This window comes from Pelecanus crispus, chromosome 10, assembly GCF_030463565.1.
Source record: "Pelecanus crispus isolate bPelCri1 chromosome 10, bPelCri1.pri, whole genome shotgun sequence".
Lineage (NCBI taxonomy): Eukaryota > Metazoa > Chordata > Aves > Pelecaniformes > Pelecanidae > Pelecanus > Pelecanus crispus.
The window spans coordinates 24,776,154-24,803,635 of record NC_134652.1 but is presented as its reverse complement, the minus strand read 5'-3'; the positions used below and the strand labels follow the sequence as shown (position 1 = coordinate 24,803,635).

Sequence of the window (27,482 nt, the reverse complement as noted above, 5' to 3'; positions counted from 1 at the left end):
CAGAGGAAGAGCACTATTGCTCCAGCAGTCCAGTTCCTTCCCAGCCTCTTGCTGGGGCTGCAGCCTAGCCTTGAAACTGTAACTTGCAAATGTTTGCAAAACATAAACTGCATAGGAAGTTCATACTTGTGCGTTTTGTAGTGTCTGGAATGTCTTGACTGAGAGTTGTCTTTGCAGGCATTTGATCTCACTGAGGTATATTTCTACTTCATGACAATCTGGACTTTAGGGTAAGAGGAAGTTGCCATATTGTGCCTCTGGAATGAGTACTTGGTGCCTGTGAGATTCCATGGGAGCCGCTGGCATTGAGGAGGACAGGGCTGAATATTTGGGCTCGATCCTGAAAAAAAATTTAAAGTCCTGCTGTTTTATTCATTAGAACGTAACCTAGACAAACAGGATTTGCAGAGGTTAGTTTGGGGTTTTTTTTAATGTGGGACTCTTTAGCATGTATTTTATTTTTGGTAAAAATAGATGTTTGAAAAATGATGTGCAACATAAATACCATTTCTGAATTTGGTTCCAGCTGAGGGAAGATACATGCAGAGGAAGTGGGAAAAGATGCATAATGAGAAATCTGACCTTAACTTACTCCCTTGCTGGGTGCATGCTCTTTTACTCAAGAGAGGCCTGTAAATAGATTTTTTAAACATTTAACTTACATTTTTTGAACATGTAACTTAAATCACCAATGCATTTGAATAAATATGCTTAGCTATTCCTTTCCGACTAACAACTGCCATGATGTTTGGTGCCCCAACACTGTGCTGTTAAAGCAATTGCACGCTAATCTATTCTACACCTACCTGAGTTTTGTCAGTTCCAAGTAGTCAAGCAAGTCCTACAGCTGAGTTTTATTCCTTTCCTGTCACAGAGGCAGAGAAATAGCCCTGCTGCTAGTCTTGTTCAATGATGAAATTGCTCTTGAGTCTCATTAATATAATGAATCAGTACGTTCTCCTGAACTGGCATGTTTTATGTTCTCAGCCTCTGCTCCCTAGGAAGACACTACTATTTAGGGATCAAATCTATCCAGCAAAGTAAAATGAAGTAATTTTCCCCCCTCTTTGTATATTTTTCTAGCTAAGGAGTACCCCAAGCAGCATTCTAAATTATTCAAGACTCTGTAGCCTGTGGAATTTTCAATCTGTTGGAAACAGCCAACAAATAAAAACCACATGCTCCACTGGCTCCTCATACAAGAGTCTGCATTTTAAACCAGAGCTGCTGCATACACTGTAGCTTGTGCCTGTATCGTTTGGTGGGAATTATTCAGAGCCAAATTACTATTCAGGGTGGTAGTGTGAAACAATGAAAATGAGATTGCTAGAGGGGAAAATATATGCAACAGTTTGTATAGTTAGGAAAGAAAATAAATGCGGTTCATTTGCTGAAGCACTGCTTTCCTCTTTAGCGGAGTTTAACCCCTTTACAACAGCTAAAATAAAGCTGTGACATGTTTCATGACAAAATGCAAGTGTTTTCTATGTGCTTTTTTAACTGATGCAGTTATATTATTTATGGACCTAATCTGAAAATATCCTGTAGGATCGTAAATAGTTGGTTTAGACATAGGTCTACACCTTATTGGAACAGTGGGAATAATTTGCATCAAAAAGTAAAATATGACCAAAAAATCACCACTTTTCCTCTGATTAAGCTGTGAACACACTGATTTTATTTTTTTCTTGCATATATAAAAACTTCTCCTTCAACGAATACACTTTGATCTTTAGTGAGCTGAGCCTGTGCATTGTGAATATTCAGCCAGCATCCTGTATTGTTAGCTTCGTAGCTTGGGATATTAATTTCTGTCCCTAAAAACATTTTTCCTTAGCTAACCAAGACAGTTTGACTTGTGAATACTGAAATAAAGTATCAGAACTAGCGGTTAGTTTCTACAAGTTTGTGCTAGTTTATACCTTCTTTAGAAGTAGGGTCCCAACATTCTCCAGCTACTCAACCATTCAGAGGTCCTAATAAAATTTTTGGAAAGTCATCCTCGTCTTGTACCCTACCTCTGCAGAGCTTCAGGAAAAGAAAAGGAACATCTATAGATTATAGATTCCTTCCTACACTTAAAAATTATCTACAATAGCCATAAATTAAAGAGCTTGTCTGTAAATCTTGGTCAGAAATCCAGGTTTGCATATCACATCCTGCCCATGAAAGAGGCTATTTGGAGCACATCGCTGTTTCACAGCTCATTGGCAGAGCAAAATTTACACGCATTCTTGAAAGGTTTATGCCAAAGTGTAGCTCTAGCCTGATTTGCTGCCTCTGAGTCCCCCCCTCCTTTTTCTTATATTGTCTGTCCAGTTATTTTACAAAGTGGCTTCAGTATCTCAGGTCGGGGGGTGAGGGGGTGATAGCGTTCCCATTTAATTTCTTCACTTCTTGGATTGTATGCCAGACCAAACACTGGTGTACGGACACAAATAAGCAATAGACACTTGCCTTTCCCCTTGAAGGCTGTTTGCTTACCTGCAGTTTAGCTTCGCTTACCTGTCTTTTAACTGGTGGCAATAACAGCTTTTACGTGTGGTTACAGGAGATCACAAAATTCCTTATTGACCAAAGAGATGATTCCAAGGAAACAACAAAGAACTGAAATTCAAATTTAAGACCCAAGACAAATTGACTAATGCTTTTAAGGCTGGCTTTACTTTTATTAAACTTGGTTTTGTTGATTTATTGAGTCTTTATTTAAACAAACAATAAACCCTGAACTGATTTGTTTCTTTTCCAACAAGATGATGTTTTTATCAATGTACATTCACAACAGGGGAAAGAAATTAGTTGTTACAATTCTCTGATTACTTGAGAAAGTATTACAATAAGAAAATAGTTGGGTTTTTTTTTATAAAAGACAAGACAGTGAAGAACCAGATTTTAAAAAAAAATCTTCTCTTCATGGCACGTAGTACCTTTTCGTCTAATGGAATTCTGCGCTTTCATATAGTGAGGAAATCTATTCTATACATATTTGCATGATGTGCCTTTTATGTGTAAAGGTAGAAATACTTATCCAGTGAATGGTGAAATGTTGCAACTGTTAAACCTATTTTTTAGAGATGGACAAACACAGAAGCAGAAAGGAGACACACAAGTTAGAGGAGGTTCCATGCTGAAGAGACCAGGAGTACATCCAAAGAGTATAGGAGATACAACCCTGGCTCTTACATTGCCTGCAACTACTGTTAGACTGATACTGAGGTTTGAGAACTGAATGTTTGATAGCTGAATAGTGATGTATCTGCACTGTCAAGCCAAAGAGCTGAAGAAGGTTATCAGTAAGTGCTATGAAAGGCACAATAAACTTTGATCACAGAGAGTTGGAAAATCAGGAGTTATCCATGATGAAAGACACTTGCTTGGATGTATTAATTTATGGGAGCCAATAGGTGTGTGTTTGCACTAAGGTGCAGAATTCTGTTTTCATACCTATACTAGAAGATGCCAGTTCTCTGGACCCAGTTCAGTGCCCCAGTGATACACATTAAATATCCCCCATTTCTGCGGCTTTAATAACCTTCCCACTGATACTGGAAGGCTGCCACACAGAGTGCAGCCTGGGCAGTAACAGTAGGAGCTTCTTCATTAAACTTCCATTCTCCAGCAGGGCCTGGAAATGATGGCTATTTAATCCCCATCTTTTGCATGAAAGAGATTTTTCCTGTGTAATGCCATCCTGAGTTTATGTAGCCTATGTTAATAGGTCAAATGCATCTTGTTGAGAAAATTGTTTACTTGACTGTTACCTCTCATTTAATTTGTAACTGAATGCTTTAGAAAAGTTTCTTCTACTAATTAAGTCAGTCAGAATTTATCCTTTAAGCAAAAAAAATCTACTTACTTATGCTTGGCATCTGAACCACCAATTTTTGCAGAAGATATCAATTCTAGAAATAATTTTGAAAATTACTGAAGATTATGAAAATTATCTACCTCCTCCCTTAACTTCTGATTCAATGCTGATTGCCACAGCTTAATCTCATTTGCTTTCAAAACATGGTATATCATACACTTGTGGCAGAAATTACTATAAAAATAATGCGTGATTTGGCATCATTTTAGAATGTAACTGTTCTGTAATTAAGATCAATAGTGACCTAGAAACTGGGCAATTTTTGTGTGCTGTGCTCCTGTAATGGTCTAACAGAGTATGTAACAAACCTATTTAAACAAGACAAGTTTCTAATGGGGGTAGGTAATTTGAGAGAAATGCAGAATATCTCAGGCATTCTGACTGATGGCATGTTTGTTTGACATCTGCAGAATGAGATGAAATAAGTGTTCTGTTTTGATCCTAAAAAGTATTATTTGCTTCTCTAAGCAATATTGAGTTCTGTTCATATGTCAGGGAGAAAACAATCTTTAAAGTGCTCTTTAATGGAATGATGAACTAGGATTTTTTATCTTTGCCATCTATTTCACATTTGTCTTATAGCAATGTATTTGAAAAACATTTTTTGTGTAAATTTGATAAATCAGAGCGTGAAAAAAAGTTTCTTGACTTTACAACGCATGTTTTCCAGTCACAGGTGTTTTAACAGCTTCATATTTCCCAGACCCAGAATGAAAAGGATTCCTAACATTCGAGTCACGGGCTTCATAAAATTTGGCAACAAATGATAACACAGACCAGACACCTGTAGCAAAGGGGTGTGCAGGCTTATTTGCTAAACATATGCAAATGCCTTCTGGCTGGATGTGCTGTTAATCTTTGTGTTACACCTATTTTGGTATTGTAACGCCATTTTTACTTTCAGTCTGGGGCAGCTTCTTGAATAAACTGATCAGCTTTGTCTTTTTAGCTATGCGCTGATGTCTGAATAGATTACGGTAATTACTCCGTGTAAAATCAGTAGTGTTCTGAAAATGTTCATACACCTTCTGATGGAAGTGCATTGTCAAAAGTCATTTGACAGTGCTCTGCTTCCCTGCCTGGACATGTCAGATGTGAAGACATCTATAAAAAATTATAAAAACCCATTTGGCTATTTCTTGAGTGTGTCTGCATTACCACCAGAAAGCAGTCAAGGACTGAGCTCCCCAAGAACCTGTAGGAACTTAACGGATGTAGTCTTGAAGTTAGAACTTCCAGCATCCAAAATCCAAGAGATGAAACCAGTTCAAAGCAGACTGCAGTGTGTCGTAACTGGGGTACGACAAGGCCCTAGGCTGGGTTTCGGTGCAGCACGTAATGGGAGCGCTCAGGAGGAAACCGCCCGGGGGTTGGTGCCGGGAAGACCTCAGCGCCGAGTTTGGGGTGCCACTGCCCCCCTCACCAGGATCTCCGTGCCAGGAGCAGGAACGCTTCGCGGCTCCCAGGCCAGAGCACTGAGCTGGCTCATACTTAGACGTGCCCGCAAGGCCTGAAGTTAGTATTTTCATAATCCTATGAAAATTAATATTTGCACAAGAGGGGTTACAGCCTCGCATCACTGCGGCTGTCTGGGGGGTCCCGGGGGAAAGGCCCCTTCGCCTCCCCTTGGGTTTTGTTTTACAACACGCACGCCCGGCTGGCCTGCCGCAGCCAGGGCTGCCCGGCCCCGCCCTCGCACGCCCCGCCGGCCGGGGGCTTCCCTTCGCCGGCCCCGCTCCCCGCCGGACCCGGGTCCCCGCCGGACCCCGCTCCCCACCGGCCCCCGCTCCCCGCCGGACCCCGCTCCCCGCCGGACCCGTGTCCCCCCCGGACCCCGCTCCCCGCCGGACCCCGCTCCCCGCCGGACCCGTGTCCCCCCCGGACCCCGCTCCCCGCCGGCGCGAAGCGCGGGCGCCCCCAGCGGTCTCCGGCGGGGTCGCTCCCGGCAGGCGGCCGGCAGCCGCAGCGCTTTAATGCTCTGGCGCTTTAGAGCGACTCAGGGGAAGATCGCTGTCATCACTCCCACTTAAAACAATTATAACTGTCGCTCTTCTTCGGTAAGATTTAGTACTGTCGCGTTTGCTGGTATTTATGTGCCGCTTTATCTTTGCCTCTGCTGTTTTAGTCGAGCCCGTGCACTGTTGGGGGCAGACGGTAGCGTACTGTACTGCGCTTTTGCAGTTTCTTCTTGAACTTTTCCCGCTGTTCCCATGCCTTCCTGTGAGCATGACGTGAAATAACCGGCCTTGGTTTTGTTCACGAAGGCTTTGTTGTGACAAGGGACGCTCGTAAGGGCGGCATTCTGGCGCTTCTGCTGCCGTGAAGTGTGCTAGCGTTGCCTGAAATCCAGAGGAGCCGGGAAGATGCAAGGTTCTAAATCTTCATGAGGAATCGCGGTCTTGTTTGGCCGGGTCGGAGAAGGAAGCAGTGCGGGTTATACACCTAAAGAGCCAGCAGTGTGCCCAGGTGGCCAAGAAGGCCAACAGCATCCTGGCTTGTATCAGGAATGCTGTGGCCAGCAGGAGCAGGGAGGTGATTGTTCCCCTGTACTCGGCGCTGGTGAGGCCGCACCTGGAATACTGTGTCCAGTTGTGGGCGCCTCAGTACAAGAAAGACATTGAGGTGCTGGAGCGTGTCCAGAGAAGGGCAACAAGGCTGGTGAAGGGTCTGGAGCACAGGCCTTACGAGGAGCGGCTGAGGGAACTGGGGTTGTTTAGCCTGGAGAAGAGGAGGCTGAGGGGAGACCTTATCGCTCCCTACAACTACCTGAAAGGAGGCTGTAGTGAGGTGGGTGTTGGTCTCTTCTCCCAAGTATCTAGCGATAGGATGAGAGGAAATGGGCTCAAGCTGCACCAGGGGAGGTTTAGGCTGGAAATTAGGAAAAATTTCTTTACGGAAAGGGTGGTCAAGCATTGGAACAGGCTGCCCAGAGAGGTGGTGGAGTCACCATCCCTGGGAGTGTTCAAAGAACGGGTAGATGTGGCACTTTGGGACATGGTTTAGTCTAGTCTACCCTTGATTGGTTTAGGTGGGCTTGGTAGTGTAGGTTAATGGTTGGACTGGATGATCTTAAAGGTCTTTTCCAACCTAGACGATTCTATGATTCTGTGATTCTAAATGGCGGGGCACCTCCTGTTTATCCCTCGCTCCCCTTTCCCTAAGCACTAAGGTGGAAGGGGAGCAAAGGTTAAGCTATAAATAAGCCCACTTCAGTGTGGTTTACGTGCCCAGGCTCAGTAAATTGCCGGTGCGTTGGCTGCGAGCGACAGCGGCCGCTTTTCCGAGGCTGCCGCCCCATCTAGTGGCGGTGCCGTACGGTGGGGACCGGGACGGGCAACGAGGTGCTCGCCCTCACCGCCTGCGTTACCGGCTGCGGGCACGTAACTTAAACCCGGATTTGACCAAAAGCAAGTGCGACACATCACAGTTCGGGCGCTGTAGGCCAGTCAGTGAAAGACACAGTTACTTGTTCTTCAGGTGTTCATAAAAGTTGCAGTAGAGAACAGTGGCATTTAAAGACAGCGTGGCTGCCCCATCTGCTGGGAGCTTTGTAGGTGTGAGCTTATTTTCCCTTAAAACAAGAGATGAAGTTGGCCCAAACAAGTAGGACTAAATTTGGAAATACGAATTCAGTTGCTCTTGTAGATCATTGAGTAATTAAGGTGTCTTTTGGAGGGTGGGGGCTTTCCTCAGTGCTATAATTACATTATTCCTTTAAAACATTATTTCTCTGATAGCTCACAAATCTCCAAATTGATCTGATTGCCCATATCTTTGATCTGACGGCTTTTACATTTTGTTTCTGTTGCTGAATCTGTATAAAGACTGTCTTGATGCACCTTTGTTTTCATAGCAAGATTCTGTAACTAAAAATATAAGACTAACGGTTCTGTTTGGCAGTGGTTTTGTTAATATGAAAAAATGAGCCATTGGTTCTTGTGCAGTGACACCAACAAAATGGCTAGGGTACCGGTAACCTTCTAAGTAATAAAGCTCATACAGAAATGCTCTTTGCCATTCAAAGAGCCCACAGACTCTAATTTTAGTTGTAGTGGCTGGACAAGTGTAACAGATACCCAGACAATGAAAAAACAAGAATTAAATAGCATCTGATCTTGATTGTCTCTACAGAAATTAGGTTATACCAGCAGATATATCTACCTTCTCAGGCTGTTGAATGCAGCAGCTCAAATGCTGGAGATTTGCAGAATCCTTTGATGTTAAGTTGGTGAAGTACATCATTCATATATATATATGACTTCAGCCTTTGTCATGAATGGTTGGTAGGAAAAAATGTAGCAGAAAAGCTCTTGTAGTTGTGAAATTCAGACCTTGTTACCACACAGACTTCGTAGCTGTAAAATTGTCAAACAGGGAAAGATGATTAACTTATTTAAACCAATGTAGTCAAAACTATAAAATCAGTGTAGTGAAAACTATAAAATTTCATTATATCTGTATACTTTTCCCTTTTCTTATACTGACACAAAATCTAGCAGCATAAATGCCAGCATAGGTATGTGTAGCCTGGCACTTCGGTATATTTTCATTGAGATACTGTGTCTAGTTCCTGAGGGGTCTTTAAACATTGCTGCCTTCTGACATTTTCAATGCCGCATTTAGTAATAAAACTTTTTGTTATTATTGCAAGTTTAGTGAGTTAAAAGACTGCTGACATAGATCACAGTCAGGTGACAAACTTTAAGCTTTGCAATTGAAAGCACTCATAAGCTAGCACCCTTGGAGGCTGGAATCCACTGTCTCTTTACCTCCTTCCCACAATTTGTCAGCTTATATGTTTGACAGCTCTGTTGCCTCTGAACAGTCAGTACTTTTCCTGTCCATGTGATTGTTTTCATGCTTCGGGAAGATATATCTGTATTTTAAGACTAGAATATGACTGTAAAACCAAAAATTGTTCCAAAATTTTTAGAGCAAAGCTAGTAGCTTATATAATTTCCCCCCTAAATGTTCTAAAAGTCCCTTTAATGTAGTTTTAAGGCTGAGTCAAGTTGACCATCTAAAAGTATTTCCATAGCCTGGTTTCAGCTGCAGAATATGATAAATGTCTCTGATTTGTCTCCCCAGGTAATAAACAAAAGAGCTCTTGATACTGCATGTCTTAAAACAAGCCTATTGTAAATAAAGGGTACAGTTAATCTAAGACAGAAGTGTCCTTAGATGCCAAAAGACTTAATATGTAGGATAAACCTAGCTGCAGTTATTTTAGATGAAATTGGGTTGTTCTGGGAAACGATTGTCTGTTTACGTCTAGTTTGAAATGAAATTAGCAATTGTTTGTTCTTAAAGATGATACATAAAATGTGATGTCTGTGATCAAATACACTTGATCCCAAATGCAAGGTATCTAAGGGAAATGAAACAGCAAAGCTTAGATTCAGTCTCTCCAGTGATCCTCTACAAAACTGAATACTTTAAATATTTCTATTGTGCCCAGTCTTCACATGATAGACTGAATGAGAATTTCTACCCCGCATTTTTGAAGGATTCTTCCACCTCAGTTTCCACCACCACACCCCATTTAGCATTCAAAGCCAAATTAAACACCCAAACAAGGATGCCTAGGACATATTTGTGAAGAATCACAATTGTAAAATGACAGATAAGATCCTTCCAGAAATAAAGCAGGAGCTGTTAGCTACATATGGAGGTAAAAATGTCTTCCCACTTGAGTGACGGCACTTGAATTCTGTTGCTAATTTAGGTGTGATAGTTTCTGTCATTTTTCTGGGAGATTATTAGTCAGAACCATTTCTGAGATGAATTAATTCATTTTTGAATGGCAGCTACTTAAAGCTGCTTGCTGTCCTGCAATGTTGGCTCAGGTTCTGTCTAGCAAGTTCTAGAGCAAAATACAACTGAGATGGTAAGCGTACCTGTTCAATGCAGTTCTTCATGTGGCTGGGGCTGCTATTAATATAGCATGTAAGCATGTTTAAAAATAAAAAACGTTATCCAACCACATGAATTTGCAGTGTGCCAGACTTTGCAGGTGCATTTGAAGGTGAAGGAGTTGGAACATTAGTGAAGATTTTTTTATCACGGGTGCTGATGTGCTGTAGTAATGCCAAGTACATGCTGTGATCTTCATGGAACAGCTGCAGTTTCAACAGCTGTAGTGATGATCTGATTTATGTCACTTGGGGATGTTTTGTTTTAACTTAGGCAAAATTTTTGTGCCACAACACAAGAAAATCTAGGGAAGAATTAATAAGTGGTGATTCTTAATTACTGCTGCTGAAGTTATAAAAACACTGAATTTAGAACATCTGAGCTGTGACTAGCAGAGATACTTTGCTTCATTTCTAATAAGTGATGAAACTGCCTGTGGATGGTTTTTATTTGTAAATGTGTCCATCTGGTTTTCTGGAAACTGCCTGTGGATGTTTTTTATTTGTAGATATGTCCATCTGGTTTTCTGGAATTATACTGTCACCAAACAGGCATCAAATCCTAAAATGCATAAGCCCGTGACTGGCAAAGTCTGGTGGTTGCCTGTGATTTTCAGCTTCTTTCATGATTGCCTCCTTATGATAATACTGTGCTTTGGAAGGTTTTATCACACCCAGAGGCCTCCAGCTTGAAACATACTGAGGTAATTCATGCGCATGATGCCAAGTCATAGCATTACGTACAAAACACTTTCCAGTTATTCAGTAGAGAAATAACGTTTCCACTATCCAGTGGGGGATAATAATTTTACTCTTTTGCCAGTTGCACATGTTATTTATTGAAAATATTTTGCCTAGTGGGACATGGAAGCAATTAGTTTGATTCTAGTTCTGTCTGGAATATTATTTTGTTAAGAGTCACTGAAAAGTTTGCTCAAAACTTTTTATAGTTACTAGTCTACCTCCAAGAGGTTTAATTGTTAATTCAGAAATCCAGACCATTTTCTCTCATAGGAGCCATTTTTTTAGAGCCACTTTTTAAAAAGACTGTTAACTTGTGTAATATTATTTCTAAACTTCCCTGTGGTGTCTGTATTTTCATGTAGTCATCTCAGTCTGAGCTTGTTCATTTATTTCATAATAAAACAGGGAACCTGAGATTAGATGATTTCTCAAAATCTCTTCCAGTTTCATTGCAAGAGCCCAAAACAACTGGTTTATGTCTGTCTAAATTGTTCTGAAAAATTCCAGTGGAGGAGGTTCAATGCCCCTCAATGCCATTTATTGTTGTGCTTCACTACTCTTACCCATAGAGTAATTGCATACTTCGATTCAGTTTCCCTTCCTGCAACCAGGCTTATTGCTTCTCGCCCTATCTCCCGTAGACACAGAGGACAGTTCCCTTCTCTGCTGCAGCCTTTTCCCCTTTGAAGAAAATGGCCCTTGTAGATTTTGCTTCTCTGGATAAAATAAACCAAGTATTTTCACTCTTTTCTCCTTGTCATGTTCTAGACCATTGACATTTTTTGTTGTGTACTTATCAAGAAGAATGATGCTCAAAACAAGACACAGCTGAGTGTCTGCCTAGTCCCTAGGTTTACAAACTGTGCTTTGGTGTATGCGTCAGTATGTTTACATTCTTTTACTCAGTACTGTTGACTTAAGTCTAGCTTGTGGTCTGCCATGCCTTCTGGATCTTCTTTAATAGCAGTTGTCACACATCTACATTTGTGCGTTTTGTTATTCCTGTTTGTCTTTATTAGCTTGTTCATTTCCAATAACTCTGGTTTGCTAAGTTCACTCTGAATTCTGTTTGGATGCTGATATACTTGCAGTCCTTCCCAGCTTCAGATATCATCAGTGTTATCCTACCAGACAGATGTAGCATAAATCTGAACGAGTCAACTAGTTGGTTGTACCTATGGAACAGGACACAGGAATTGAGCATACTGCTCACGTGGGTCTGCGTATGTATTCATGCTTCACTTGTGGGTGTACATCTCATTTTACTGTTCATGAAGTACATAGCACTTGTTCCATAAATTTCTTACATTTTCACTTCTTAAAGTTCCATTTCTTTCACTTGCCAAGAGGTTGAACAGCACAGCTCAAATTCTGCTCAGATTGCCCATTTGTATAATTGCATGGGATGTGATAGATGTGGAAGGGGTGTGCCAGACCAAGTTTGAACCCAGATTTGCTCATTAATGAATATGCATTGTTTCAAGTATGTCACTTACTTTTTTTAGTTTGGCTTGAGGTGGAGGTATCTGAAACTTCAGATTACAAGCTTCATGAATGCAGAAAGGTTTGATTCTCTTCTCATGGATAAACTCTGTTCTCATTTGCCCCAAAGGAAATGCTCTGGTTAAGTGTCAGAAGTGAGCCAAAGGCTTGGTAACCAAGTAGTCATAGTGCTCTTTATTAGTTCAGGTTTCAATATGCACAAACAAAATCCTCCCACACACACAATTCCACATGGAAGTGGTGTAACATATGCAACAAATAGGTGACTAGATAACACATTTCACCATAATATAGTTTATTTAAAACAGATCTTATTTTTAAGTGCTTTGAGTCACATTTTAGTTTCAATTCTGTGAAGAACGTTTCAGCGGTCTGTCCATTCAGAATGCATCACTTCCTTGTAAGAGCTGAGAGGCCAGCAGGAGCAGGGAAGTGATTGTCCCCCTGTACTCGGCACTGGTGAGGCCACATCTGGAATACTGTGTCCAGTTTTGGGCCCCTCAATACAAGAAAGACATTGAGGTGCTGGAGCATGTCCAGAGAAGGGCAATGAAGCTGGTGAAGGGTCTGGAGCACAGGCCTTATGAGGAGCGGCTGAGGGAACTGGGGTTGTTTAGTCTGGAGAAGAGAAGGCTGAGGGGAGACCTTATCGCTCTCTACAACTACCTGAAAGGAGGTTGTAGTGAGGTGGGTGTTGGTCTCTTCTCCCAAGTAACAAGTGATAGGACGAGAGGAAATGGGCTCAAGCCGTGCCAGGGGAGGTTTAGGTTGGATATTAGGAAAAAATTCTTCACGGAAAGAGTAGTCAAGCATTGGAACAGGCTGCCCAGAGAGGTGGTGGAGTCACCATCCCTGGAAGTGTTCAAAAAACGGGTAGGCGTGGCACTTTGGGACATGGTTTAGTGGGCATGGTGGTGTTGGGTTGATGATTGGAATGATGATCTTAGAGATCCTTTCCAATCTTACTGATTCCTAGTTTTTACTTTCATTAAAAAATAATCCAGCCACCAAGCCAGGAAACATGAAATTACTTCGCTCCCCTTAATTGGTTTAGTGGTGGACTTAGTAGTGTTAGGTTAAGGGTTGGACTGGATGATCTTAAAGGTCTTTTCCAATCTAAACGATTCTATGATTCTAGGTTAAACTAGCTTCCTATGCTCTGGACACATCAGATGCTGTTTTATCCTCACTGCTTATTATGTTTCTTCTGTGGAAGTACTGAAGATAAGTAGGGCCTTGAGTTCGTATTAGTTATGGTCCTAAGGCTTCTAAGAGTGTGAGCTCTTTTCTTTGACTGATGCCCATCTCTCAACTGTCTCTAAATGCTTGTTGGACTCCCGTTCTGATCCTTTCTGTTGCCTGCCACATATCTGAAATCAAGAAAGATATGCTTAAATAAGAGTAGATTTATGATATCAGGATTTGTCTTGCAAGTATGTTAGTACCCACCAGATATCTAATATCTTCCAGAAAGGTTCCCTCTCTAGTATTTCCGTTGTCATTCTGCAGTCACGTTTGCCAAGCTCCATGCACAGTTCTCTAGGCTGCTTCTCTTCCTTCTCACCAGCACCACAACCTGGATTGCCCTCTGCTCGCTCTCTATAAGGAGGGAAAGAATATGTTTCCTGTGGATTCCGTTTCAGGAGGTTTTGCAAAACAGTGCTGTCATTTTCTGCCCTTCTTTTTCACAGGCTTTGATAACTAGCCAGCCAGATAATATTGTAGTTATGGGACCAAAGTCATGCAAAGAATATTGAAAGAGAGTATATGAAGTATTACAGCAGCCAAAGCAGAGGTGTATGTACACTGTATCTTTGTTTAAATATTTCATTTTTGTTGGGGCAGTTTATCTAACACAAGCTCAGGAACAAATAAGATTTCCTCTGCTCTCAAGAGTCTCTCTTTATTCATACTTCCTCCAGAGCATCCTAAATTTCAAAATGAAAGAGACCTAAATGCAAATTTTGTTTATCGCTCCTTTTTCATTCTTACTTATATTCATAATGATGGGAATAAGTTGAAATTCAAATAGCATTGACTTTACTCATAAACAAAGCCCATAGAAGTCGATGACAACTGTGCTGTTCATTACAATGATAATAATATGGAGTCGCCCTGAAGATGTTTATATTCTCCACCTGTTGGAACTCTGTTGACTTTAGTACTTTGATAAATGTTTAAATGAAAGAAATACAGATGTGAGAAAGCTGTAGCATCCCAAAAAAACATGATTAAAACATAGTTTATTTTTGTCTAAAACTGTATTACCATTGCTTACTTTATGCCCAACATATTCTCTGCCAACACTGGTCAGGCTGTCCTGTTAGTTACTGTCTAGAAAAGCAGTGAAGAGGTGCCTTCCTTCTCTTCTTGCACAGTCTCCAGTCTCACAGTCTCTCACAGGAGATCTCCAACTTGTTCTCTAGAAACAATGCAATTTTAACTCCCTGCACAAACTTTAATCAGCAGTCCACAAACAGCATGCTTTTGCCAAATAACTCTACCACACACAGCGGTAATCCCGACTAATAAATTTCTGTTTGCAGATCACAACCACAAATTGTGTTGCCAAACAGTTCACAATCCAGTATTGTTGTTAATCATTTCATGTTTAAGTAGTGCTTGCTGTCCTTGTACGAGACTGGGCTATCGGCATGTTACTCACAGTACATTCACACAGTTGTCAACTCTCCCTCCTCCTGACAAATCATACCCAGGCAGATCTGTGAGAGAGAGAGGAAGTACTGTCCCACCCATTTTATAGACGGGAAATTGAAGTATAAAGACATGTGACTTAACAATAACAGAGCTAGAAATAGTCCAGATGTTACATCCTCCAGTCCTGAGTCTAAAAGACAAGACTTCATGAAGATTCTTACTCCTTATCATTCCATCACTGATGTGCAAGGTTCATATATCCAGACTACAATAAGCTACCAGATGTAGCATGCTTCTCGCAAACACCAGTGTGCTTTTTGGAAAGAGAGAATTTAGTTTATGCATTTTCCCTTGATTTTTGAAAGGATTGCTATAGTTGAATTTCTACCTGAGCAACTCTGAATACACAGTTGCCTTGCTATGAAGACATCAATCAGTCTAACAATGAGTTATCTAGCTTATCTCTTTTTGAACAAAAAAAAAAAAAAAGAAAAAGAAAAATAAGTTTTTCTCTCTTCAGAGGTTTTTTTTACATACTTTGGCGGGTATAACATAACAAAAAACCCCATTTGACCAAAATGTTATTACAAGTGCTTTTTAAAAAGAGCCAATTCTGCTCATTTGTAGTCAAAGTACTGCTTGTAGGTCACAACAAATTTCTTGCTTGAGACTTTTCCAAAATGTTTCTGAAATCTGTAGTCATTCATCATTAAGCAGCTTGTGACTGGGACAAAAAGGTTTGTATAAGAGCTCCATAAGGAAGGATTGCACGTACACCTTTGAGATTTTTTTCTGACTTCTTAAATGAACTATAATGAGAAAGTAAACATTAATATGGTCTGATCTACAAAAATTGGTTAAATTTTGCTAGTGGTCCTGTAATTTGACCCCAAATTATGCATTTGTGAGACGAGATGAATAACTAATAAAACATTTTGGTACTTTTTTAAACTTTTTTAAAAATAGGCCAAAAAATGGCAAGCCAAATTGCTAGTCTGAGATCTTTTGACCAGTAACTACTGGAGTCTTGCTGGCTCACTGTGTTATTTGGTTAGGATGGATGGGACTGCCAACTTCAGAAATTAGCCTGCTAATTAGGCTGCTAATTTGTTCCATGATGGCCATTTCAGCGTAGGAAATCATTTAATGCTTGGCAGGATACTGTTATGATACATGCAAGCCTTTTACTTTCACAATTACAAACATCACACAAATATATGGCATCTTGATGCTGTGATACAAACTCTTCTCTGTAAATTTGCTATAAACACTGTTTATAGCAGTGCCTCCAGCCTGTCTCATAGCTTCCTTAAAAGAAACAAAAATCAAAGGAGACAGCATGTGCTTTTAAGGATGTTGAAGTGATTGATCCTAGGATCTTACTGTATTCCCTTAACCACCCAGAAGAGAAGACCCTGAGAATATTTGCTGCCTTTGTCATCTGCCCAAACAAAAGAACATATCTCCAGCAAGGACTTACTTTGAGTTTAACTGTGACATTTTGTCCACAATTAGAAATGCAGTTGGCTTTAAGTATTTCTTTGTTCCTAGCACTCTCTACTATGAATTCTGTTCTAACTAGACTTCTTCATTGAAAAAGAAAATAAACAAATATAAGTAAATCTTGGCATTCAGATATAATTTCTACTAGCTAAGATTTTGCTTAGCAGTACTTGAGGTCAACTTCAAATGCTTCTCTTCAAAAATGAGTGTCCACAAGGAAGCTGAAACTATTGCTGTCCTTTTAGCACCTTTCTATGATATTGCTGCATTGCATTCTTCCACATGCATTAACAGTTTAGTTAACAAGTGAACTTGTGAAACTAATCTCTTGATCCCCCCTCAAGTGATTTAGATCTTATTGCAGAGCAGTTCTGGAGCATGAGAACTGTAGTCCCTTAGGGTGAAGCCTAAACAGGATCCTTTGCTTTACAAGTTCACCTAATGTTCCACAACCACTGGAGAATGGCTAGTCCACAGGGCTAGAAGGGAGTCCTGAAGCTCATGTAGCATGGATATTAGATCCTCAGCACTGTTGTTCATCCCATGCTCTGTCTTGCTAGTCCACACACAGTTTTCTAGCACTCTAGCTCAGAGTAGAAGACATTCATTTCTCATATGAAATGCTTTAGTAAACAGGAAGTTCAAACATTTGTGTTTTACCAAGGACTTTAGGGTTCAGATTAGAACTTAATAATGGTAGTTCTCTTCAAATCATACCCTTCGCCTTTCAAGAGAGGAAGAACAGACATATAATAACAGGGGGTTTTAATGATATCTTTAACATCCATAATACAAACAATAAGTTAAACAATACAAATAATTAAATAAAGCTTGAGGTTCCAGCCCTCATACAAATAATTCAAATCTATAAAACAAAGACAAGTTTAAAAATAAAATCAGCATAAGTCTTAGGAAAAGAGAATTAGTTTCCATATAATATCAATTAAATGAATGGAAAAAAAGTTCTGACTGTTGACATCTGCAGCATTCAATGGGTACTGGGTCCTTAAATCCTCTCCTGGGTGCATAGGTACAATGTAGAGAGGCTGCATAATCAGACTTTTCAGGGGACCCAGACACCTTCAGATGTGACCTGGAAATCCAGTCAAGTTTCCAGTTTGCCGCCTTGCAGCACAGTTCTTAAGTGGAACATGTTAGGAGTTTGTAATGCTGACATAGCTGCAGGTGCCATCCTTAAGATTTTACTACATGTTGGGTCTACAGCAATGAACCCTGTACATCAAGCATTGCCTCAGTCCAAGTAGACTTTGGTCCTTCTTCACACATTAGCGATAATAATGCTGATGCAGTTTCTTTCACTTTCTGATGCAAAGCCTGATCACCCTCTCAGTAGTGGTCTTAACAGGCCAGGTTTCTAGGACTTGAGTCTTAGCACTGTTCAGTGTCATGAGGAAACATTTTAGACTCAGGCCATGTATAAAATGAGTACTTGAGTTAAATAAGTTAAAATTTTACTTCCAGACCAAATGCTGGTTCATAAATGAAGTGGACAGATAACCCAATATGCATAGTATCATGCATGGGAATACTCATTTAAATGTTAAATATTTTAGCTTCCCATGGAGTGGTTTTCAGGTAATTCAGAGTAATAAGATAACGTATCAACTGTCTCTCTGCCTCAGGAACACTGATGTAAGTGGCAGACCACACAAGCATTTAAAAGGAAAGCCTCTCATTACATTCAGGACTTCAGTGTCCTGGCATCAGCATGGGCTTAATCTTGCTCATTTGAGTCCAGATGTAGTAAAAGGTCAGTTTGGTTCAGGAATAAAACGACTCTTGGTGATTACTGCATTCATACTGGAGTCAATCCAGTTGAGGTATTGAGTAACTCTTGTGTAAACACCAGGCTTCTTTTCTTTTGCACAGCCGTCTCCCCAGCTGACAATCCCATAAAGCATCATCCTGCCATTGTGCTCACAGACCATGGGGCCACCGGAATCTCCCTGGCAATGGAAGAGAGCATATTAGGCCATTTTCTGCAGATGGAGTCTTTATAAGAGGGAGCCTGTGATTATTGTTTTCCAAGAGTGAAACAACCTAGTAAATACCCATGAGCTAAAGTTTTGCTTTGAGAACACTGCATAGATGGAACAGAAGGCTCAGCATCTGCTGCTACTTGAACACAGTCTGTAAGGTAAGGAGTTCTCTAGTTCCCCCCAGCAGGGCATAGAGAGAATAGTTATGTTGCACACAACACGCCATCTTAAGTTTGTAATCACAGATATTAGGCTAGTGATATAAGGTCAAAGCCAACACACCCAATTTTCATCACAGAATCTACTGTCTCCCTGTCCGTAAGGTACTTTTACACTTGATCTTTTTAGTGGCTCATATGGCCACTCTGCCCTGTGAGGGTGCAGGGAAGCAAATTAGTTTTGAGGAATCTGTGGAGGGGCTCAGTGCCCCCTTATAGTTCACCTTTTATCCCTTTCCAGAGCTATAGTTAATGTTAAGAAAGTGCAAGCTGAGACTGGAACAGCTGCTGTATTCCTCCAATGCTTATCTACCAGCCATTGCTCAAGTACATTGTAAATAAGGTCTTGAGGAATAACAATGGCTAAGATACTGCACTTCTTGCTCCTCCAGAAGAGGGTCTGGACTGTGGTAATACCTAACTCCAGGTCCCAACCTTCCTCTATATGTTTGGCCACACTATGGGTCAACTCCACTGGATGTACTAAATTCCATCTACATAAAGAGAGACTCTTCTGACTAGTAGAATTACAAGATGCCACCAGCTCATCCATATAGTGCACATGCATTTAAAATGGTTTAAAAGATAAAACAAACCAGTTTTACCTTGCATGCATCAGTCATCCATGTGGGATCTCCAGCACAGACCATGTTGTCAGTAACTCTTTTGGCGTCATAGTATTCATATTTGCATTTTGCCTGTGATATTAGGTTTACGGTGGCTGATATCAGTCTTTGAGCATAGTAATAGTCATCTGCAAACAAAAGATTATTTAATCATTTTCATCATCCAAGACAAAAAACGAAAAACCCCCATAACACATACTTTCAGCACTTAAAAGAAATTAGCATAACTATTCCAGTTCTGATTTGAGGCTCTTATTAACAGTAAAAGTAAACCAATACTGCATAAGCTGGAAATAAGTTTTAAAGAGAAAAAATGAGTGTTCCAAATTCAAACTATAAAGCTTGGTTTTTAGAGAGAAAGAATTTGATAGTTTTTGAAGGAAGTTCTGCACAAATACAATCCTTTGTTAATCCTCCAACGCAACTTTAATTTTTTTCTACTCCTCACTACATCAGGAATGAAAATACTGCAAATATTGCTGTGTTTTACATCTTGGCTTACTTTGTATGGTTGACAAGTGTGAGAAGAATCAAATAGGAAATGCCATGGACAACTAGAGAAGATGATAGCAAAGATCATCTTCGAGATATGTACATGAGTACCTAAAATAGAATGGAATTTTTTTTTTTAATCCTTTGCAGATCACTGTATAAAAAAAACCATCCAGTTCCCATGTTATGTAAGTACACCTTTGGAAAGAGAAGTCATTCACTTACAATAATTTTGTTTGCCATAGCCAGCTATTTCACACCGGGTATTGTCTCCTAAGTAAAGGTTCTTCTCTGGCAAGCAGACTGTTCTGACATACTTGGATTCTACTGCACACTGTCCAGAAGCTGTTCTTATCTTTATCAAAGCTAAGAAACAAGTCAGAGAAGATACAGTTAGATTTGTAAAACAAGTTTTTCCCCTCACATTCTCTGAGAATAGGAGTATTGGGTACAGTTAATGGGAACAGTTGCAATTACAATTTAGTTTTGGTTACATATGGTTTGTCTCATTGCTTTTGGAATGATACTGGGTCATTATTTAATAACAACAAAAATAATTTCCCAGCACTAAAATTGGAAAGTGTTCCAACTTGAACTTCCTTCCTGGAAGGATAGGGGGTGATAGCTCAGGGAGGATTCCTTTGCAAGCGTATCTTCAGATGTCTTAAAACATCTGAAACTTCCTGCCTGGCTGTAGAGAGTGGCACCCACTGCCCTGCTGAAGAGCAGGCAGTATATACCGTACTTCTCACCAGAAGGGCTTATGAAGCTATTATTTGAGTCTTTTTCCTTAGCAGCAGGAATTTGGAATGGGTAGTAGAGTTTTAAGTGTCAAGTGCAAGAGTGGCAGGTCCATTCTGTGCAAGTTGCAAAAACCCGTCTACAATTTTGTTGGTTTAGGGATAGGCTTGTGAAAGCCAGAGAGACTTAATGAAAGTCAGGATTAATTCAGGCTAACCTTCAGGTAGTGTGGTAGCTGATGTAGTGTTCCCCTACTATATGATGAAACCTACTGTGCATGCATTTTTTTCATCATTTACTACACATACAGTGTAATCTCTGTAGACATAGAATAATGTAATTTCTACCCTACAAAGTTCTGGGCCCACTACGCTCAAGGCAGGGCAACCGTACAGGATGTATAGGATGTCCTGCCCCATTCTGAATGGCTAGACCTGGTGTGCATAAATTTCTGCTGACAGGCAGCCCCCTCCAGTTGGGAAGATGGTAGAAATAGGATGCTGCCACCAGTGCTTATGGAAAATCCATGCCTTGTACAGGTCCAGGGATAAGACAGGCTTGTAGTTGACTGTGTGCCAGGTAATGCATCTGATGTGTGCCACAACCCAAATTTATACAAGTGGAAAAAAATCTTGCTCAGCCCAGGCCTAGTTCTCAGAAGCAAGCACCTAGTTCCTGTTCCCCTTCATCTCATCTCTGGTTCTACTTCTTCTAGAAGATGTATGCCACAGTTACATAGCCTTCAGCTATCCTCAGTGTTTTAAAGGCTCATATTAAGGTGACACTTACCAATATCGTTGTTGTGGCCACCTGTCTCATCTGTAAAGTCAGGGTGAGAGATGATTTCATCGACCATGAATACTTGTTCCTTATCATCAGTAACATTCAGTATGGACTTTCCAAGGAAGACTTTGTAGATGGATTTGTCTTGTGGCTTTTTTGACCTGAGTGAGAGTAAAGAAATTCATGAAGACTACCGGTTTCCGAGAGTGAGGTCAACAGTTTAGATCAAGTCCCAGTTCTGTTTTGTATTTACTTTAACACTGACAAGAAAAAGCAAAATTTAGTCAGCTTTGAAAGTTGATCCAGTATTCTAAAGGAAAGCATCCTGGTTTTCCATTTGAAGGGATTAAAACAGATGTTCAGGCATTTTGAAATGCACACCTAGCTAGTCACTACTAATGCCAAGCAGTGGTGATGAGAATCCCCTGTAGGATGCCAGGAGGATCAGCTTTCCACAGGAAAAACAACAAATTAAAAAGCCACCAATGTATTGCTTGACAGCTCACCACTTTTCAGTACAACTTTTAAGTTTTGGGAACAGCTAAGGTAAAATGAAACCCTGGCTCCCACATAGGCTACAGTAGTTTAAATTGCATAATCCACCAAAATGTTTGCATCTTGCTAGCTCATTCTGCTACACTTGGACTCCCAGAGGCTTAATGGTTATGGCTGCTCTTCTTGTTTTGCTCCATCAAAAGAACATTCTTACTATGGTACATTTTGAAGGGTTGCTCAGCGAGCATCACGCAAAGAATTCAGGTGAAGAAAGTTGCAGATAGAAAGGATGCAGAACTGTAAACTTACAGAGTATAAAAACAGTGTGCTGCTGTAAGTACCCAGCAAGGGTCAATAAGGCTGCCACCACACAGGAAATGGTTGATGCCACTTGAGGTTTGGAAGATGCTAGCTATCCAAGGCTGAGACTCAACCTCTGCCTGGATTCCACCAACAATCTTGAAGTACTTGTTGATGCTCCTTTGACCACATGCACGCCCTATGAAAGGAGAAGTTTTGTTCAGATGTTTCTTACAACTAAGCACCAACCTTGTGCTATTAAAAAAAAATCCAAACCCAAACAAAAAAACCCACTTGTCTTGAAACTAATGTTACTTACCACACTTCTCTATGTTGCAGGGTGTTTCTTGAATGGTGAATCCCTTTTTGGTGTAACACCAGGGCCTGTTCCTTCCATTTGGGTTTCTAGAAGATAAAGGAAGTGCTCTTTTAATAAAGACTTAAAATATCTTTGAATTCTAAGTGTTCTGAAGAGGCCAAAAGTGTTCTGTTGCAAGATATGCCAGAGAAAATAATTAACTACTATTACTGTTGCATACTGGGAATTTTGCAGTACAATCAGCTTCAGTGCTGAGAACTCTAGACACTTCAGAGTCACATTCCAAATATTTTTAGTCAAAATTCAACTCTGTAATATTCTTTTTTTTAAAAACATGTACCATCACTTGAGGCACTTATGGGGCTGTGACAACAGAAGTCATCCCAAGAAGAGTGATGCTTTTCTTACCTGCAGTAGCTGTGTTTGCCCAGTCCAAGCTGCAAAGCATTCTTCAACTGAGCATGGTAATGGCCCCTCCTGACTACTGAGGGAAGGTCCCATGGCAGACATTCATCTTCTGTTGCCATTCCTCTGTAGTCCTCCCCATTCTCAGTATAGCATTTGCTGTCAGTGTCTGAGAAAATAAATATTTTGTTAGCAGCATGTTCTTGTTTATAATTGTTCTGAGCCAGAAATAATCTGCATGGATCCTTCTAATAAGAAAAAAATCATGCATTACACTTGAAAACAGATGATGCAAAGTCTGGACTGATTATATATTCTTATTAAATTTGTTCTATACAAATTTTGAGCATTAAGTATCTTATGCATGCCTATTGCTTCTTTAATAGTTTCAGCACACTTCACAATATAATCAGTTCTTCTGCTGCTTCTGAACACTAAACTAAACATTAACACAAACCAAAACATCTTTGGGGAGGTAGGCAACATTAGTCAGGCAGGGACAAAAAAAAGAATTGGAGATCCTGATTTTGCACCAATATTTGGCTGTTTCTTCTCACTTAGTCTGTTAGCATAAAGCACTAAAGGATATCCAGTCATGTTTGTGTGTAATACTTGGCATTTCATATCCATGATTTGCCTATCTTTTTAGATCTTTTCAATCAATTTAGTTAGTATTAAGGAAGATAGATACTCTACCTAGTTCACAGTGAATCCCTGTGTATCCTTCTGGGCATATGCAACGATTAATTCCGCTAAAGAGGTAATAGGTAATGCAGGTTCCTCCATTCAAACAATGGCAATCTGCAAGTAAAAGGCATCACTAATTAGATGCAAACCATTTGAATGGTGAAGCAAAATGTAGTTGCAAACTAAGTTTTAGGTGTTTAAGTATCGTAAAGAGTCTTCCTTCTTGTATGAAAATGTAATTGCAGGTTAACAACTTTTTAGGTTCAAGTAGAACTGGCAGATATTTACCCTTGTGATCTGATCTGCGTTTATATTGCAGCTTGTAGTGCTTCCTGCTGTTAACCTAAGGGAAAAGAAAAAAAGGATTTTAAGGAAACAGCTTCTTTTATGTGGTTTGATTATCTTTGATGGGCCCAAGCTCTGTTCCCTACTGCACACCTTCAACAGTTTAGGTTTTTGCATGTAGTTACCAGCTGAACCTGCTCTGTGGAATCTGGATGTGAATGAAAAGTGGAACTCTACTTGAGCAAAAGCAGAATGGGGAAGAAAAAAGCCAAACAACCCCCCCCCCACACACCAAAATGGCACCCCACCCCCCAAAAAAAACCCCCAACCTTGGGAAAACCCCACCAATCCGGTCCATGGCATCAGGTCAACATTGCAGTTATTTCTGCTATAAAGACTTAAGCAGCTCTCAATGGTCAGTGTCCCTAAAACAGGGAAGAGAACTTCTCCCTCTTCACTGCTCAGCCACCAAGCAGTACAGCAAAGATACAATATTCTCCACCTGCCTCTCATTTTGGTGATCTCGGTGCTTTACATTTGTGCCATGGAATAAGAGCCAGTAGATTTATACAACAATAGATTCATGCCCTGTATATCAGGTCCTGCCTCTGCTTTGCAGGCTGGATATTTCTTTCTCCCATGTAATTAAGTAAGATTAGGCTTTTAGTATACTTTTCCCAGAGGTCAGGTGGGCTTGCCAGAGCTGAAACAAGTAATGGTAACAATATAATCCCATAAATGTTGGCAAATGGCTCTGCTGATAGATACCAACTGTCATACAAGTTGATAGTCAAAAATATTCAAATTCATGTCTGTTGCTCCTTTTTTAGCATCACACTTTCAAGTAAGGGAGGTGGAAATTTAGTTAGAGCCCAATATTCACCTCCATGAAAGACCAGTGAGCTCTTGGTACTCAGTGTCCAGGTCTAAACTGCATTAGGAGAAAACTACAAAAGCTAGATTTCTTGGTTATTGCATGACATCTTCACTATTTGAATGCTAGCAGACACCTTAGGGTGGCGCAGAATCAGAAGAAAACCCAAAGTGTTCAAAAACATGTTTCTTGGAGGTATATGTGCAGAGATGTATAGGCACAAAAAGGAGAATTCAAGTCAAAAGCCTACTACACTGTCCAAAGCGGAAGTACAGTCAAAACCAGAAGTGGTTCCAAGTGAACCCCCCCAAACCATTTATTTCAAAACTTACAGCATCTAGTCCCGTGACAAGTGTGCCCAGGGTTACTGCGAGGAAGATGAGTAACTTCATATTGTTAGTTAACGTCTCACTTCGTTCCTCTTCTAGCCGTATTATTTTGATTCTGCAAATAAAAAGGGAACTTAGTGTCATGTTGTAGCTTGCAGTGTCACCTTTCTTGTTTCTGTTGTCTTCGGCTGGCTTCACAGTAAGTCACAACACAACTGACAGAAGAATTAAGCATTGACTTGCTGTGGAATATCTGCTTATTATTTCCATAAATTAAATTAGAGGTTATTGTTTGAAGCTTTTTTGGTACGTTTAGCAATACAACCAGATTTTTTCAGAGTTTAAATGAAGCAGAGAAAGGGAAATTTGAAAAATCCATACTCAGTTTCTGCAGAAATTGGCAGATGTACTTGTTTGCTGTCCAGCTGTTTGTACCTATTTAACTGATTATTACTACCTTGCAACAGAAGCACTGAACATCTACATTTAGGGTATGAAAGGGAACGCTCCCCTTTTCATTAACTCTATAGTTGCTGACTGCATCTTGTTGATGCTAGGCACTTACATAAGCCTGGCCACCTCACTGAGTGCCTCTGACCACTGCAAACTCTTGAAATTCTGGTCTTGATGTTACCTCACTTATTTACAGTATTAGAGAGGCTTAGAACATATTCTGTCTTGATTTCTTATATGCAGCTGGGTCTTGTAGCAATCTTCCCAAGACTGACTGTTAAAAAACTAGCTTGTAAAAATGACTGGGGAAGAGAGCTATAAAGTACCAATTTTTTTTTTAATTGCAATGCAAGTAATGGGATTTTTTTTTTAAAGTGTCCTCAGTTCTAAAAAACTGGTAAACTTGATTTTTAAAAAAAGATTCCATAGGAATCTTAGTTATATTTACATCAGCAAGCAGTGCAATGCAAGACTGAGCTGGTGCTGAAAGCCTGCTCCCCGCTGTATCTGCTTCAGAGGTTCCTACATTGGACTAGTTCTAGTTTGGTCCTGCAGACTGAACGCCTGATGGTATCTGGAGTGCATCTTCCAGTTCAGCTTTATTCAGAAGAAATACAGTGCTCTAAAGCCACTCAGTGGCATGAACCAAAACATGGGGAATAGAGAAGATCACTGGATTCGTTTGGAAAAAAGCTGACATGATCCAAACAGAAACGCTCATGTAGATGTACCCTTTGCTTGTAAGCAGGTTTCATAATGCAAGAAAGCAAATCATGCCTCAGGTACTTGGACACGCACTTTTCAGATTCAGCTGCGATTCCAGCAGATCTATCTTCCCATAAACATTACTCATATTAAGGCAATTATTTTTAGCATATTTGGCAGCTACACAGGTAATTTAACATTTGTTACCACAATTAGTTTCTCAGGCCCAACCTTAGCACCACAAAGAGCAGTACTGCTGGTTTCTTGGGAAAATTATGATATACTGCAGCACGCAGAGCGGATCTTCCCGACCACCGAAACGCTGCATTCGCATGAGGTTTTTTGGGTTTGGTTGGTTTTTTGGTGTTAATTTAAAGAGCAACCACGTAATTCCGTTCGACTTACACCTGGCATTTTTGCCCTTAAACCCTAATTCGGTTTTAAGGGCATCGCACTTACCGGCGCTGGGGAGCAGCGAGGCGGCGGCGGCGGCTGCCGGGGGCCGGGCGGGGGCCGAGCGGGGCCGAGCGGGGCCGAGCGGGGCGGCAGCTGCCGGCGGTGCGGCGCAGGCAGCCGCTATAAAGGCCGAGCCGGGGCGGCGCTGGGGCGGGCCCGTGTGCCGTCGTCCCGGCCCCCCCCCCGCCTCTTCGCCCCCGCCCCGGGACCTGCAAACGCCTCGGCGCTTTCCTGGCTGTAAACAAAAGCTGCAGCAAGTGACTCAAGGGGGAAATTTCAGATGCTGCTTTTTAGTTTCGGGGGGCGAGGGGGGGGGGGGGGAGTAAGGTCGGGGCCAACAAACAGCTGCATTGGGAGTTCGGTTTCTGTAAGGGGCTCCCTGGCTTTCCCGCGGCAGTCGGCAATTTGTTAGAGACATTAAAAAAAAGAAATAAAATAAAAGAGAAACGTGAGTGACAGCCAGGAGAATAATGACTTGTGTGGAAACGTGCCTAGCGATACGAACAAGCACGGTGTATTTTATTCATATGGTGCTACCCACAACGAGAGAAGCACAAATGATTTAGTAATTAATAGAGGATTAAATTGATTCAGGTGTGGGTTAAACACAGCCCACTGGGAGGGGGTATTGGGCCAGGATGTGTGCTGGAGGCACTGAACGTGTGTTCAGAGAGCTGTGGCCAGCTGAAACGCAGGACATTTGGGGCGAGCGGGGCGCGTTCCTCATGCCAGCTGGAATCGTAGGACGTGGGCCTCGCAGCAGGGGCTAACCTCGTCTTCTCCAAAGCTACTTACAGCTCCCTTGCCCCCTAAGCAATCATCTCCTCCCACGAAAGTGGTCATGGTTTTCCCATAATTTCTGTCTTCCAAAGAAATATCGAAGTGGGATAATTTCGTAAGATTTGGATGGAGATGTGAACTGACAGATGTCTAGCTAAGGATGCAGGCCCGACAAAACAGATAGTTCTTCCCTAACCTACTCAGATGTGGGTTTTCCACATTGTGCTGTGATGTTGTAGCAATGCAGTGAATAACAGCAAACCAGCACATTGTATTTGTGGGTATATTCATAGGGTTTAGCTTCAGGTAGTGCAGGTGACTAAGGTGAGGCAGGTCTCCATAGGCT

General features: G+C 41.0%; 1 protein-coding gene across 1 annotated transcript; it reads right to left on the bottom strand.

The window, feature by feature from the left end:
* Positions 1-17,960: 17,960 nt before the first annotated feature.
* On the bottom strand, positions 17,961-24,805 carry PLAU (plasminogen activator, urokinase). The gene is made up of 10 exons (XM_009488424.2): positions 24,746-24,805; positions 23,543-23,597; positions 23,264-23,368; positions 22,571-22,736; positions 22,163-22,248; positions 21,853-22,042; positions 21,055-21,209; positions 19,750-19,890; positions 19,012-19,160; positions 17,961-18,155 (listed from the first exon to the last, which is right to left on the bottom strand). Exons 1-10 carry the CDS (start codon positions 24,803-24,805, stop codon positions 17,961-17,963), a joined length of 1,302 nt encoding a protein of 433 aa, XP_009486699.1.
* Between the last annotated feature and the right edge of the window lie 2,677 nt (positions 24,806-27,482).